The 12,793-nt window shown below is 66.8% G+C and overlaps 5 protein-coding genes and 1 non-coding gene across 7 annotated transcripts in view; 3 read left to right on the top strand and 3 right to left on the bottom strand.

Moving 5' to 3' along the window:
* Positions 1–532: 532 nt before the first annotated feature.
* Positions 533–1,817, bottom strand: CUNH11orf98 (chromosome unknown C11orf98 homolog). The gene is made up of 4 exons (XM_027717107.2): positions 1,630–1,817; positions 1,416–1,480; positions 1,237–1,325; positions 533–1,143 (listed from the first exon to the last, which is right to left on the bottom strand). Exons 1-4 carry the CDS (start codon positions 1,663–1,665, stop codon positions 977–979), a joined length of 357 nt encoding a protein of 118 aa, XP_027572908.1. The 5' UTR covers positions 1,666–1,817; the 3' UTR covers positions 533–976.
* Positions 1,818–1,950: 133 nt separating this feature from the next.
* On the top strand, positions 1,951–2,084 carry LOC113985903. Its single transcript, XR_003539990.1, has one exon. It is a non-coding gene; the product is annotated as a small nucleolar RNA SNORA57 (small nucleolar RNA).
* A 691-nt stretch (positions 2,085–2,775) lies between these two features.
* Positions 2,776–3,271, top strand: LOC113985898 (ubiquinol-cytochrome-c reductase complex assembly factor 3-like). The gene is made up of 2 exons (XM_027717109.2): positions 2,776–2,917; positions 2,994–3,271. The coding sequence occupies exons 1-2, from the start codon at positions 2,801–2,803 to the stop codon at positions 3,123–3,125; spliced, it is 249 nt and encodes an 82-aa protein (XP_027572910.1). The 5' UTR covers positions 2,776–2,800; the 3' UTR covers positions 3,126–3,271.
* On the top strand, positions 3,153–4,602 carry DMAC1 (distal membrane arm assembly component 1). Its single transcript, XM_027717108.2, has 2 exons — positions 3,153–3,750; positions 4,256–4,602. Exons 1-2 carry the CDS (start codon positions 3,543–3,545, stop codon positions 4,321–4,323), a joined length of 276 nt encoding a protein of 91 aa, XP_027572909.2. The 5' UTR covers positions 3,153–3,542; the 3' UTR covers positions 4,324–4,602.
* UBXN1 (UBX domain protein 1) lies at positions 4,439–10,065 on the bottom strand. 2 transcript variants are annotated; one of them, XM_039378757.1, is made up of 8 exons: positions 9,574–10,065; positions 9,041–9,094; positions 8,653–8,784; positions 7,821–7,964; positions 7,064–7,115; positions 6,240–6,332; positions 5,353–5,589; positions 4,439–4,791 (listed from the first exon to the last, which is right to left on the bottom strand). In XM_039378757.1, exons 1-8 carry the CDS (start codon positions 9,648–9,650, stop codon positions 4,741–4,743), a joined length of 840 nt encoding a protein of 279 aa, XP_039234691.1. In that variant the 5' UTR covers positions 9,651–10,065; the 3' UTR covers positions 4,439–4,740. The 2 variants fall into 2 exon arrangements, with proteins under 2 accessions (XP_039234691.1, XP_039234692.1); XM_039378758.1 differs by having other exon boundaries at positions 9,817–10,060.
* Positions 10,066–10,175: 110 nt separating this feature from the next.
* The window catches only part of BSCL2 (BSCL2 lipid droplet biogenesis associated, seipin), a 6,359-nt gene continuing 3,741 nt past the window's right edge, over positions 10,176–12,793 (bottom strand). The window contains exons 4-9 of the mRNA XM_039378759.1: positions 12,413–12,562; positions 12,095–12,192; positions 11,202–11,346; positions 11,073–11,124; positions 10,719–10,784; positions 10,176–10,392 (exon numbers count right to left, since the gene is read on the bottom strand). Coding sequence (XP_039234693.1) covers positions 10,229–10,392; positions 10,719–10,784; positions 11,073–11,124; positions 11,202–11,346; positions 12,095–12,192; positions 12,413–12,562 — 675 coding nt within the window. The 3' untranslated portion in view covers positions 10,176–10,228. The remainder of the gene's footprint in view (positions 10,393–10,718; positions 10,785–11,072; positions 11,125–11,201; positions 11,347–12,094; positions 12,193–12,412; positions 12,563–12,793) is intronic.

Raw genomic sequence — 12,793 nt, 5'->3', positions numbered from 1 at the left:
CCGGGGGGGTCTCAGGGGTACCTGAGGGGGGGTCTGGGGGGGCTCGCGCCGCCCGGGGGGTCGCACAGCGCCGACATGGCGGCGGCGGCCGGGCCGGGGCGGCTGCGCATGCGCCGGGAGGGGCCTCACCCCGCGCTCTCCCCCCGCGCCCGCGCACGATCGTTCCGCCCTGCGGAGGTTCCGCCCCCCCCCGGTGTCACAGGGAAAGGCGCCCCCCCAGGGGTGTCCCCTCCTCCCCCTTGGGGTGTCCCCTTCCCCCCATGGGGTGTCCCCTCTCCCCCTCAGACAGACACACAGACAGACAGAGCCACCGACTTGATTGCTGGTGTGAACTGGGGAGACTGGTGTGAACTGGGGACAGTGGCAAGGGACTGGGGACACAGACCGGAGTCACTGGTCTGAACTGGCGACACAGGCTGGGGTCACTGGTGTGAACTGGGGGCACTGGGGCTCCAAAGCCCAACCTGGGAGTTTTCCAGCCCCGGTCTCCTTGTTCTCCGGGGACGGCGTCGACAACGATGGACAAAGAAAATAAACGGGAATATTTTAATGAATCATTAAATAATAACAATAAGCAGCAACAACTGGGAATCAGCCCCCAAAGTGACCCTGGTGACAAACTGGGCACCCCAGTGGGACTCTGGTACCAGGAGGTGTCCCCAGTGCCACTGGGGAGGGGACACCAGTGACCCTGGGGATGAACTGGTGACAAGAAGGTGACGCCGGTGTCCCCAGTGCCCCCGGTGACACTGGGGAGAGGGACGTGACACTGGTGCCCCCCTGGTGACCCCAGTGACAAACTGGTGACACTGGTGGGACTCAGGTGACCCCGGGGAGGGTCGGGTGACCCAGTGAAGGACAGGTGGCCCCAGTGCTGGGGAGGTGACACTGGTGACCCCAGTGACAAACCGGTGCCAGGGAGGTGACACCCGTGCCACTGCTGAGGGGGAGGGGACACCAGTGACCCCGGTGCGGGTCAGGTGCCCCCGGTGCCCAGGGATGTCCCCGGGGGCGTCTCTGCCGTCCCCGTGGCTGTCCCCGCTGTCCCCAGGGGCTCCTCCTCTTCCATCTCCACGTCGCCGCTTTTCCCCTTTCTCGTTTCCATCTCCGGTTTTTTCCCCGCGGCCGCCGCCGCCTCCAGCGCTGGGGGGACACCGGCGAGGGGGTCAGAGATGTCCCCAGTCGTGTCCCACCCCCCCGCGGGACACCCCTGGTGCCCCCCTTCAGAATTCTCACCCCGTTTCGCCGCTCCCCGGAGCCGCTTCAGCTCCTTCCGCCGCCTCTTCCCCCACAGCGGGGGCGGCACCGACACCGCCGGGCCCGACCTGCACCGGAGACACCCCAGGGACCCCCCTCAGCCACCGGCACCGGCTGGGTAGGCACCGCGGGGGGAAAGGGTAGGGGGGGTGTCTCACCGCCGCTTCTGCCGCCGCCCCCGCGCCAGCTCCCGCCGCCGCTTGAACAGCTTCTTACGGAGCTCCTGGAGGGGCACAGGGGGTTAACGGGCACCGGAACATCCCCCACCCCGCGCCTCCCGATCCCACCGGAACACGCGACACCCCCACGTTTATTCTCGTCCCCCCGGACCCCACCAGGCCCCCCCGGGACCCTCCCGGACCCTCCGTTCACCGTCCGGGGCCGGTTGATTTTCCCCCCAATCCCCATCGCGCTCCCACGTGGTCTTAGGGACCCGCTTCCGGTTTGCCTTCACTTCCGGGTCCATAACCCTGCCCTTCCCTCTCTCCACGGGTCTCCATTGGCCCGTGCCCGCGCGCCTCCGCCTCTGATTGGAGGCCTCTCTGATTGGTGGGTAGCGCTGCGGCCCCGCCTACAACCGAGGGTATATAAATACCAGGCGCAGGGTTTTGGTCTCTTTTCCGCGCCGGGAGGCCGCGGGTCTGGAGCAGGGTCGGTTTTTGGGGGGGCGGCTCGGGGATCACCGGGAAGGTTCCTCCCGTTCTTGGCGGGCTCCGGCGGTCCCGTGCCGGGGCCTGTGATGTGCGGAGGGAAAGCAGAGACCGGCGCGAAGTCTTCGGTGCCGGCGGTCGCGTCCGCCGGTCCCACCCTCACACGCCGGGACAGACAGACAGACCCACCCTGCCCGGGGGGCTCCAAGGAGTCCCGGGGCCGCCGTTTCACCGCCGCTTTTCTGCCCCACAGGGTCCGCATGGGGACGGGGAGACGTCGCTGGACCGCGCGGGCACCGCAGGGGCTCCGGGGAGGCCGGTTTGGATCTTAAAATCGTTAATAAAGTGCTCAAAAATCCCCTTTCTCGTGTCGTTCTTCGTTACCAGCGCGACCCTCGTTATCGTGACCCCTTTCCCAGTGGTCGGGGGGATCCATCACCCCCATTCCTGGGGAGGGGGCGTGATCCTTCTTCCATTCCTAGGAAGGGGTCCGCGATCCCATTCGCAACGATGGGGGAGGGTCCGGGGCCCTTTTCCCAGTGGGTGGGGAGGTCCATGACCCCCTTCCCAGGCATTCCAAGGACCCCTCAAACCCCTCCAGGAACCGCCCAAATAGTCCAAAGACCTCCCCCAGGAACCCTCTCCAAACATTCCAAGTAACCCCCAAACCCCCTCAGGGACCGACCAAGCTCCTCTCAACCCCCCCCCAAACATTCCAAGGACCCTCCACCCCTCGCCAGGGACCCCCCAGTCCCTCTTTTTAGGGGTCTCCTCTCCCCTTCCTTTGTGTGGGGGTGTCCCGCGGTCCTCCCACATCCCCTCTCTATGATCCCGCCCGGCCAGAGCGGCCCCTCCAGGGCGGCCCCTCCCCGGAAGTTGCCGCGGGGGGTTCAATGGCGGCCGCTCGCTGGGCCCTGGCGCTCGCCCGCGGGGCCGCCCCGGTGGCGCTGGGGCTGTTTTTCTGGGTGGCGATGGCCGGGGGCGAGCAGGACCGCCTGGACAGCCTCAAGGTACCGCCGACGGCTCCTCGGGACTCCCGTGGGGGGCGGGAGACCCCCGTGACCCCTTTTGTGTCCCCCTTTCCAGGCCCTTCCCGAGGCGAACTCGCAGGTTTTGGCGGAGCGGCGCCGCCACAACGAGCTGATCATGGCGGCTCTGCGGGAGGCGGCTGAGACCGACGAGAACGTGGCGCGGCGGCCCGTGCCGTGGCGAAAGTGACGTCATCACCGGGCGACTCACCCCTCCCCCCCCCCAACTCCCGGTAACGACTCCCGGTAACGACCCCCGGTAACTGCCAGGCGGAACCGTCAGTGCGGGGCGCGGTTTGCTCACCGACTGGTTTAACTGACTGGTGTTACAACGCACGGACTCGTTTCACGTTACATACTTCCGGCGCCGCCGTGTCCCCTCACGGGAAGGCCTCACTGCGCGCGGGGTCAGCGGCAGTTCAGGCCCCGCTGCGGCGGGAGTGACGTCAGCACCGGGAGGCCTTCGGTAACGACGCCCCTAAAACCTTCCGTTAACTCCCCCCGTTAATCAGGCGGAACCTTCGTGGCGGGACGCGGAGCCGCGTGACCAGCGCTACACGGACCCGAGTTAGCGGCGCGCACTTCCGGCGCCTCTTCCGGCGCCGCCATGTCACGCCCCGGGGAGGTCTCGCCTGAGTCGGGGCCGGCGCCGGCGCAGCCGCGGCCGCTCTTCGGGGGCTGCCTGAGCTGCCGCTTGGTGTGCGGCGCGGGGCTGCTCCTGGCGGCGGCGTGGCTGTACCAGGGCCCGCGGAGCAGCATGAAAAGGGGGATCCCGCCGTCCATGGGCACCATCGCTCAGATCACCTTCGCCATCAGTGAGCGACGGGGGAGGTTTTGGGGGGGGGGAATTGGGGGTGTGGGTGATAAGGAAGAGGGAGGGAGGGCGGGTTGGCGTTTCCATGGCAACGGGAGGGGCATGGGGGGGGTGGGGGGCTCATGGGAGGGCTCGGGGGAGGGTTTGGGGGTTCCGAAGGAAGCGGGGGGGTCCCGGAGTATTTAAAAGGGAGGGTGGGGGTTGCCATGGTAACGAGGGGTGTCTTGGGACCGGGCCATCGAAATCGGGGGATTTGGGGGGGGGGGGGTCCCGAAAAAGGGGGGTTGGGGTTGCCATGGCAACGGGGTGTCCCATTAGGGGAGGGTTTGGGGGTCTCTACTGATGGGGGGGGGGGCCTTGGGAGGGTCTTAGAACCGGGGATCAAAATAAGAGGGGGTTTGGGGGCCCCACAGGAACGAGGGAGGGGTGAAAAGGGTCTAATGAGGGCGGGGGGTGACCCGGGGGGGAGGGGCAGCCCGGTGACCCCTTCTTGTCCCCCCCCTCAGGTGTGGGGGCCTGGGGCGTCGTCATCCTCTGGGACCCCGTGGGGAAACAGGTGCCCAAGCAGCCCTGAGGAGGGGCTGGGACCCCCCCAGGAGCTCCTCCAAAACCTCCGGAACCCCCCCCCGAGGGTGACAAGGGGGGGGACCCCCAATAAAGCTGCTTTGCCTTCCTAATTTTGTTTTTGGGGGAGGGCACAGCTGAGGTTTATTTGGGTCTGGGGGTCTCGGGGGGGGGGTGTTGGGGTCCCCAGACCCCTCCAATATCACCAGGACCCCCCAAAACCCCCAGGACCCCTCCTTTGGGGCAACAAGGGGGTGAGACCCCCCAGTGAAGATGCTTTGCCCCCCTCCCCCACTTGTGTGTTTGGGGGGGGACACAGAGACAGGATTTTGGGGGGGGACGACACAGCTGAGGTTTATTTGGGTGGGGGGGTCCCTGGGGGGGTCCCCGCTGGAAGGTTTGGGGGTCTCCAGGCCCCTCCCCCTCCTCAGCTCCCCTCCTTCTTGGCCACGATGACGACGGCGGAGTTGACCAGACCGTGGGGGGGGGGGGGGGGGAGGCAACAGTGGGACCCCCAAAGCCTGAGAGACCCCCAGAGACCCCCCTGAAACTGCCCCAGGAACCTGGGAGCCCCCAAACACTCAAACCCCCCTTGGGGACCCCCAAACATTCCAAGGACCCCCCAGACACCCCAAGGACCCCCCCCAGCCTCCTCAGGGACCCCCCCAAATCCCCTTGAGACACCCCCAAACATTTCAAGGATCCTCCAAGGACCCCCAGACCCCCCTAAGGACCCCCCAAAGTCCCTCCAGACATTCCAAGGACCCTCCAAGAACCCCCCAATTCCCCCAGGGACCCTCTAAAACCCCTTCCAGATTCTCCCAAACCACCTGGAACTCCCCAAGAGACCCCTCCCCAAACCCCCCCCTGGACCCCCCAAACCCCCTCAGGGTCCCTCAAACATTGCAGGGACTCCCCAAACATTCTAAGAATCCCCTCAGTCCCTGCCAGGGACCCCCCAAACCCACTCAGAGACCCCCCCCCGACCCTCCTTGGGGTCCCCCAAACAATTCCAGCCCCCCCCCCCAAATCCCTCACCCAGCTCCTGGAGGGGTTTCTCCATGTCCTCCTCGGTGAAGAGCCTCTTGGGAAAGGCCGTGCGGAGGCTGAAGGGCTCCGGGGGGCTCTGGGGCCCCCCCTGGGGGGGTTCTCCGGCGCTCCCAGTGCTCCCAGTGCTCCCAGTGCCCCGGTTGAGCTCCACGAAGAGCCGCACGGCCGCCAGCGGCTCCCGCGCCCGGAACCGCTGCGTGAGCGCCCGCCCGTCCGGGAGACGGACCTGGGGAGGGGGGCAGAGCACCCTGAGACCCCCCCCCGGGTCCCCCTGGATCCTTTGGGATCTCCCACATCCCCCCTGCAGCCCTTGGGACCCCCTGAATCCTTCAGGATCCGCCCCCCCCCCCCGATTTCCCCCACGGATGCTCACGACCCCCCCCCGGACTGTCCTGGGACCCCGCTGGATCCCCCCTGATGCCCCTGGGATGTTGGCAGTTCCCCCCCCCCCCCCAGTCCCCCAGAATGTTTGGGATCCCCCAGATTGCTCGGGAGCTCTCCCTGGATAATTCAGGTGGTCCCCCCCCAATCCCTCAGGATCCCACCCAGTCCCCCCTGAATCTCCCCGATCCCCAACGTCCTTCAGGACCCCCCAATCCCTCAGGACCCCCCTGGATCCTTCCCAATCACCCAGATCCCCCCTGGATCCTTCCCAATCCATTGGGACCCCCCTGGATACCCCCAAAAATCCTTCAGGATTCCCCCCTGAATCCTTTGGGATCCCCCCATTCTGTACCAGGATCCGGCACTGGCTGTATTCCCACAGGACCCCTCCGATCCCTTGGGAAGCCCCTGGATCCCTTGGGATCTCCCCCCCCAATCCCTCAGGACTCCTCTGGATCCCCCCAGATCCCGGGGGATCCCCCCGCTCCGTACCTGGATCCGGCACTCGTCGTATTCCCGCGGCGCCGGCGGCTCCGCCCCGGGGGGAGGGGTCTGGGGGGGGGGCTCGGCGGGGGAGGGGGCGAACTGGGGGGAGGGAGGGGTTGGGGATCCACTCGACCACCCCCCCCCCCATGTGATCCCAGCAGGACCTGCTGGGTCCTGGCAGGTCCTGCTGGATCCCCCTCGATCCCGGTGGGATCTGCTGGGTCTCAGAAGGATCCCCACAATCCCTTTGGGATCCCCCCAATCCCTCAGGACCCTCCTAACCCCTGGGGATCCCCCCCAATCCTTTGGGATCCCCCCAATTCTTTGGGATCCCCCCAATCCTTTGGGATCCCCCCCAGTCCTTTGGGATCCCCCCAATTCTTTGGGATACCCCCCAATCCCTGGGGATCCCCCCCAATCCTTTGGGATCCCCCCAATCCTTTGGGATCCCCCCAATCCTTTGGGATCCCCCCCAGTCCTTTGGGATCCCCCCCAATCCCTGGGGATCCCCCCAATCCTTTGGGATCCCCCCAATCCTTTGGGATCCCCCCAATCCCTGGGGATCCCCCCCAGTCCTTTGGGATCCCCCCAATCCCTGGGGATCCCCCCAATCCTTTGGGATCCCCCCAATCCCTGGGGATCCCCCCAATCCCTGGGGATCCCCCCAATCCTTTGGGATCCCCCCCAGTCCTTTGGGATCCCCCCCAATCCCTGGGGATCCCCCCAATCCTTTGGGATCCCCCCAATCCTTTGGGATCCCCCCCAATCCTTTGGGATCCCCCCCAATCCTTTGGGATCCCCCCAATCCTTTGGGATCCCCCCTCTCTCACCCTCTGTGCTCTCTCGGCCTTGTCCCGCTCGATCTTCTCCTTCACCCGCTGCCTGGGGGGAAATTCCTGGATTTTGGAGGGGCTTGGGGGGGGTCTGGGGGGTCCCTGGGGGAGGTTTGGGGGGAGGGGGTCTCTGGAGGTTTTGGGGTGATCCTGGGGGTCTGGGGAGAGGCTGGGGGGTCCCCGGGGGTTTTGGGGAGGTCTAAGGGGGGTTGTGAGGGGGTCCATGGGGGTCTGGGGGGACTTAGGGAGGTCCCCAAGGGTTTTGGGGTGACTCTGGGGGTCTAAAGAGGGGAGGGCTTGGGGGTCCCCAGAGCTCTGGGGGGGAGTTTTGTGGGTCCCTTGGAGTTTTGGGGTGACTCTGAGGGGTCCCCAAGGGTCTGGACGGTCCCTGAGGGTGACCCTGAGGGTCTAAGGGGGAGGTTTGGGGGGGTTCTCTGAAGGTTTTGGGGTGACCGTGGGGGCCTAAGGGGGAGGTTTGGGGGGGGTCTGAAGTTTTTGGGGTGACCTTGGGGGCCTAAGGGGGAGGTTTGGGGGGGGTCTGAAGTTTTTGGGGTGACCTTGGGGGTCTAAGGGGGGGGTTTAGGGGGGGGCCTGAAGGTTTTGGGGTGACCGTGGGGGCCTGAGGGGAAGGTTTGGGGGGAGTCTCTGGAGGTTTTGGGGTGACCCCAAGGGTCTGGAAGGAAGTTGGGAGCTCGGAGGACTCCGGGTTGGATTCCTGGGGTGTCTCCCGGGATTTTTGGGGCCCCCCCCTCACCGGGCCGCCCTCTCCTCGGCGTGGTCCCGGCGCCGTTCCTCGGCCGCCCGGCGCCGCTCCTCGTCCCGGCGCCACTCCCGCAGCCGCGACAGCTCCTGCCCCCGGCGCCGCCGCTCCCGCTCCTGCCCCGCCGCCAACAGGAGCCTGGGGGGCACCCCGACATCAGGGGGGGACACCCCGAAACAGGGGAGGCCCCAAAACCCCGGGGGAAACCCTCTCTGAACCCCCAAACTTGGGGGACACTGAACCCCACCGGCACAACCGCTCCCACTCCTGCTCCATGGCCAACAGGAGCCTGGGGGGCACCCCGACATCGGGGGGGGACACCCTGAAACTGGGACACCCCCTTGAACCCCCCAAACCACTGAGGAAACCCTCGCCGAACCCCCAAACTTGGGGGGACACTGAACCCCCCTGGTGCCGCCGCTCCCGCTCCTGCCCAGGTCACCAGGAGCATGGGGGGCACCTCGACATCAGGAGGGGACACCCCGACATCGGGGGGGACACCCCGACATCAGGGAGGGACTCCCCAGGACTGGGACACCCCCCTGAACCCCCCAAAACCACTGGGGACACCCTCCCTGAACCCCCAACCACCAAGCCCCCCCTGCTCCTGTCCTGCAGCCAACAGAAACCTGGGGGCCACCCCGAAATCTGGGACACCCCCCTGAAGCCCCAAACCCAGGGAGAAACCCCCCCAATCCACCCCTCAAACCCGGGGGCTCCCCCAAAACCCCAAACCCAAGACACCCTCAAACCCAAGGGAACCCCCCCCTTCAAATCCCAAGCCCCCCCCCAACCCCCCACATTTGGGGGTGACCCCCACACTCACTTCTGGGTCTCGTCCTCCTCCTGGGGCTGTCGGGGCCCCCCCAAACTCGGGGGGATCCCCCCGGGGATCCCAAAACCTGGGGGCAGTTCAGGGTCTGAGTCCGAGTCGGGGTCGTCCTCGTGGGCCACCAGCCTGGGGGGGGAACGGGGGGGTCAGGGGGGCTTGGGGGGGTCTCAGGAGGGTCCTGGGGAATTTGGGGGAGGTTGGGAGGGTCTCAAAGGGGTCCGGGAAGGGGGTTGGGGGTTCCGGGTGTTTTTTGGGGTGTCACAGGTGGATTTTGGGGGGTTCCGGTGGGGTCCTGCAGGGTGTTTTGGAGGGTCCCGGATGGGTTTTAGGGAGTTTTTGGGGGTCGCGGGCACTTTTGGGGTGTTTCGGGGGTCCCCCTCACCAGTCCATGGCCGGTTCCACCCCGCGGTTCCCGGTCAGCGCCAGCGCCTTCGCCCTGCGGGGACCCCTCGTTAACACCGGGACTCCGCCGGGGCCCCCCCGGTTACCGGGTCCCATCCCAGGGCCCCTGTCCCTGTCACCGGAGCCACCTGGACCCCTCCCGACTCCCTTCCCGAGGTTACCGGAGCTACCGGAGCCTCTTCCCCGTGTTCCGTGTTCCCTCCAGGTCCCATCCTGGGGCGCCTCTCTCGGTTATCGGAGCCCCCCCTCGACCCCTCTCCCGGTTACCGGAGCCACCGGGACCCTCTTGGGGGTCCCCAGGGCGACTCTCCCGGTTACCGAAGCCTCTCCCCGCGTTACCGGAGCCCATCCCAGGATACCCTGAGTCCCTTCCCGGTGTCCCGTGTCGCATCCCAAAACCTCTCTCCCGGTTACCGGAGCGACGGGGAGTACCCAGGGAGTACCCAGGCCGCCTCCCCTGTTGCCCCGCGCTTCACCCCGTTCCCTCCCCGGTGCCCCCGGTCGGTCTCTCACGCCCGGCGAGCCCCGAATCCCATTTCCAGCAGCGCCTCGAGGGCCCGGCCGGGCCCGGCCTCGCCGCCCGCCGCCATCACGGCCCGGCCGGTCACGTGACAGCCGGCGCGCCGGTCACGTGAGCGGCCCCGGTGACGGCGGCCCGGGGGGGACAGAAAGCGAGACGCGATCGCGTCCCGAGCGCGGAAACGGGACAGGAGCCGAAAATAACCCGAAACGGCCCCAAAATGGTGCGAAAAAAACCTTGAAAGCGGCACTAAAATGTGAGCAAAGGACCCCCAAAAGGTCCCGAGGTCCTTAAGGTGGTCCCGAGACTCTTAAACTGACCCGAAAATCCTGCAGGGCATTTCGAAGGGGTCCTAAGAGGGTTGGGGGGGACGGGAGGGAGTCAGGAGGGGGGTGTTGGGGGGTCCTGGGGTGGATTTGGGGGGTCCTGGGGCAGATATAGGGGGTCCAGGCGGATTTTGGGTCCCCCCCACCTCTCCTCCCCCCACCTGAGAGTCTCCCCCTTTACCCCCACCCCCCACCCAGGGGGTCCCATCCCCCCCCAAAATGGGGGTCAGCGTCCCCTCCCCCCCTCCCCAAACCGAGGCCACGCCCACTGGAGGTGGGGGAGGGGCGTTTATTGGGGTCCCCCCTAATTTGGGGAGGGGGTTCAGGAGCTGGAGCAGAGATGGCGCTGGCGGGGGGAGGGGCGCTCCGGGGGGAGGGGGGGGGCCGTGAGGGTGACCCCTCCTGTCCCCGACCCCCTCATCCCCCACCTCTCCTCCTCTTCCTTACCTTGGGGGGGGGCATTTGCGGCTACGAGCAGGGGGGGATCTGGTGGGTGGAAGGGCTGTGAGACCCCCAACCCAAACCTGGGGGGGCCCTACCGGCAATCTGAGCCCCCCGCCCCCCCCCCCCATAATCTGGGTGTTCCCCCCCAAATCCGGGGCCCCCACCCCAAAATCAGGGGGTTCTCCCCTGAATTTCGGGCCCCTCCCCACAGAACCTGGGTGTGTCCCCCCAAATTTTGGCCCCTTCCCTGCAAATCGTTGCCCCTCCCCCCCAAATGTGGGCCCCTCCCCCCAAACCTGCCCCTCCCCCAGCCCAGGGAGGGGAATTTGGGGGTGTTTTTGGGGGTGCAGGGCCCCTCCCTCCCCCACCTTCGTCTGGCTCCGAGGGTCCCACAATTTCGGGCTCTTCCGAACTCTGGGGGCATTCTGAGGAATCTGGGGGGGGGAAATCACTTTAACACCCCCCCAAATCCCCCCTAAGACTCCCCAAAACCTCCCCTCCCCCATGAAAAATCCCCCGAACCCCCCATTTTTTGCCCCCAAAACCCCCCAAAAAAGTCCTTGTCCCAAAGCCCCTCCCCCCCAGCCCCCCAAACCCTCTGCCCCACCCCCCAAAGCCCCCCCAACTCCCTCAGACCCTCCCCCACCCCCTTAGCCCCCCAAATCTCCCCTCCCCCTCTATTCCCCCCTGAAAGCCCCCCCAAAGCCCCCCCCGGCCCTCACCTTGCCCCTCCCCCTCCCCAGGGGGGTCTCCGGTCCCTTCGCTCCTCGTGTCCTGTGGGGGGGAGGGGTCACAGGTGAGCAAAGCCCCTCCCCCAAACCCCTCCCCCCCTCTCCCACCCCCAGACTCACCTGCAGGGGGGCGCGGGGGGGGCGGGGCCAGGGGCTGCCCCTCCCCCACTGCAGGTACCCCCCCAGGGTCAGCAGAGCCAGGAGGGTCCAATTGCCCACGACCCCCAGGAGGGCACAGGTGAGCGGGAAGTGGTACAGCAGGTACCTGGGCAGGTGAGGGGACAGGTGAGACAGGACAGGTGAGACAGGGACAGGTGACAGGGACAGGTGAGACAGGGACAGGTGAGACAGGGACAGGTGAGACAGGGACAGGTGACAGGGACAGGTGAGGGGGGACAGGTGAGACAGGGACAGGTGAGACAGGGACAGGTGAGACAGGGACAGGTGACAGGGACAGGTGAGACAGGGACAGGTGAGACAGGACAGGTGAGACAGGGACAGGTGACAGGGACAGGTGAGACAGGGACAGGTGAGACAGGGACAGGTGAGACAGGTGTGACAGGTGAGTGAGAAGTGGCACAGCAGGTACCTGGGCAGGTGAGGGGACAGGTGAGACAGGACAGGTCAGCCAGGACAGTTGAGACAGGGACAGGTGAGAGGAGACAGGTTAGAGAGGGACAGGTGAGACAGGGACAGGTGTGACAAGGACAGGAGAGACAAGGACAGGTAAGACAGGTGAGACAGGTGAGTGGGAAGTGGTACAGCAGGTACCTGGCACAGGTGACAGAGGACAGGTGAGAGAGGACAAGTGAGACAGGTGGGACAGGGGGCTGGGGGTCCAAACCCCTCTCCAAATTACCTGAGCCCACGGACATGGGTGTGGACACGGGGGGGTGGGGCTGGGGGCAGGTTTGGGGGGCCAGGGGCAGATCATGGGTCCAATTTTGTGTCTGGGGGCAGGTTGGGGGGCAAGATTTGGGTTTGGGGGTCCCTCCAGACCCCCTCTCACTTACCTGAGCCCACTGAAGTGGGCGTGGACCCTCAGCTGGGCCCTGTAAAGCTGCACCCGCCGGCTCCGCAGCTCCAGCACCACCTCCACCGTCGGGTTGTACTGGGGGGGCACAGGGGGGTCACAGGGGCTGGGACCCCCCCCCATAAAACCCCCCTGGGCCCCCCAAACCACCCCTGGACACCCTGAGACCCCCCCAGACCCCAAAGGTTCTCGCCCGTTCAGTTCTACCCCCAGGGTCCGTGCCTGCTCTGGCCCCCCTGGGACCCCCCCAAACTCCCTTCTGAGACTCCCCCAGGCCCCCCTGGAGCCCCCCACTCACGGGGTCCTCGCGGTAGCGGTCCATCAGCTCCACCTCCAGGGTCTGGGTTTGCTCCGCGAAGCCGCTGAGGAAGAGTCCGGCGAAGGCCACGGTGTGGAGGGTCCTCAGCAGGCGGGAGCGGTAATGGAGCATGGTCTGGGGGGGGAAGACCCCCAAATTGGGGAGGGGGACCCCAAATCAGACCCCAAATCCCACCCCAGACCCTCAGCAGGTGGGAGCAGTAACGGAGCATGGCCCAAGGGGGGGAAAAGACCCCCGAATCACACGACAGCGAGCCCCCAAAATCCCACCCCAGAGCTCCCTAATCCCACCTCAGCGTGGCCTGGGAGGGGGGAGACCCCCAAATCAGCCCCTCATAGCCCCCCAGATCACACCCCCCCC

This window comes from Pipra filicauda, unplaced genomic scaffold (genome assembly GCF_003945595.2).
Source record: "Pipra filicauda isolate LSUMZ 115617 unplaced genomic scaffold, ASM394559v2 scaffold1463_size24341_pilon, whole genome shotgun sequence".
In the NCBI taxonomy this organism is placed as follows: Eukaryota; Metazoa; Chordata; class Aves; order Passeriformes; family Pipridae; genus Pipra; species Pipra filicauda.
Note: the sequence above shows the minus strand (reverse complement) of the source record. Positions and strands in the feature narration are given on the sequence as shown.

Bases quoted from the DNA above. Each gene is read 5' to 3' on its own strand.
- CUNH11orf98 (XM_027717107.2), bottom strand. From the start codon at position 1,665: ATGGGGATTGGGGGGAAAATCAACCGGCCCCGGACG. The intron at 1,481-1,629 runs GTGAACGGAGGG...GTGCCCCTCCAG, and splicing joins AAATCAACCGGCCCCGGACG to GAGCTCCGTAAGAAGCTGTT. The intron at 1,144-1,236 runs GTGAGAATTCTG...GTGTCCCCCCAG, and splicing joins CCGGGGAGCGGCGAAACGGG to CGCTGGAGGCGGCGGCGGCC.
- LOC113985898 (XM_027717109.2), top strand. From the start codon at position 2,801: ATGGCGGCCGCTCGCTGGGCCCTGGCGCTCGCCCGCGGGGCCGCCCCG. The intron at 2,918-2,993 runs GTACCGCCGACG...CCCCCTTTCCAG, and splicing joins ACCGCCTGGACAGCCTCAAG to GCCCTTCCCGAGGCGAACTC.
- DMAC1 (XM_027717108.2), top strand. From the start codon at position 3,543: ATGTCACGCCCCGGGGAGGTCTCGCCTGAGTCGGGGCCGGCGCCGGCG. The intron at 3,751-4,255 runs GTGAGCGACGGG...CCCCCCCCTCAG, and splicing joins TCAGATCACCTTCGCCATCA to GTGTGGGGGCCTGGGGCGTC.
- UBXN1 (XM_039378757.1), bottom strand. From the start codon at position 9,650: ATGGCGGCGGGCGGCGAGGCCGGGCCCGGCCGGGCCCTCGAGGCGCTG. The intron at 9,095-9,573 runs GTGAGAGACCGA...GGGTCCCCGCAG, and splicing joins GGATTCGGGGCTCGCCGGGC to GGCGAAGGCGCTGGCGCTGA. The intron at 8,785-9,040 runs GTGAGGGGGACC...TTCCCCCCCCAG, and splicing joins GTGGAACCGGCCATGGACTG to GCTGGTGGCCCACGAGGACG.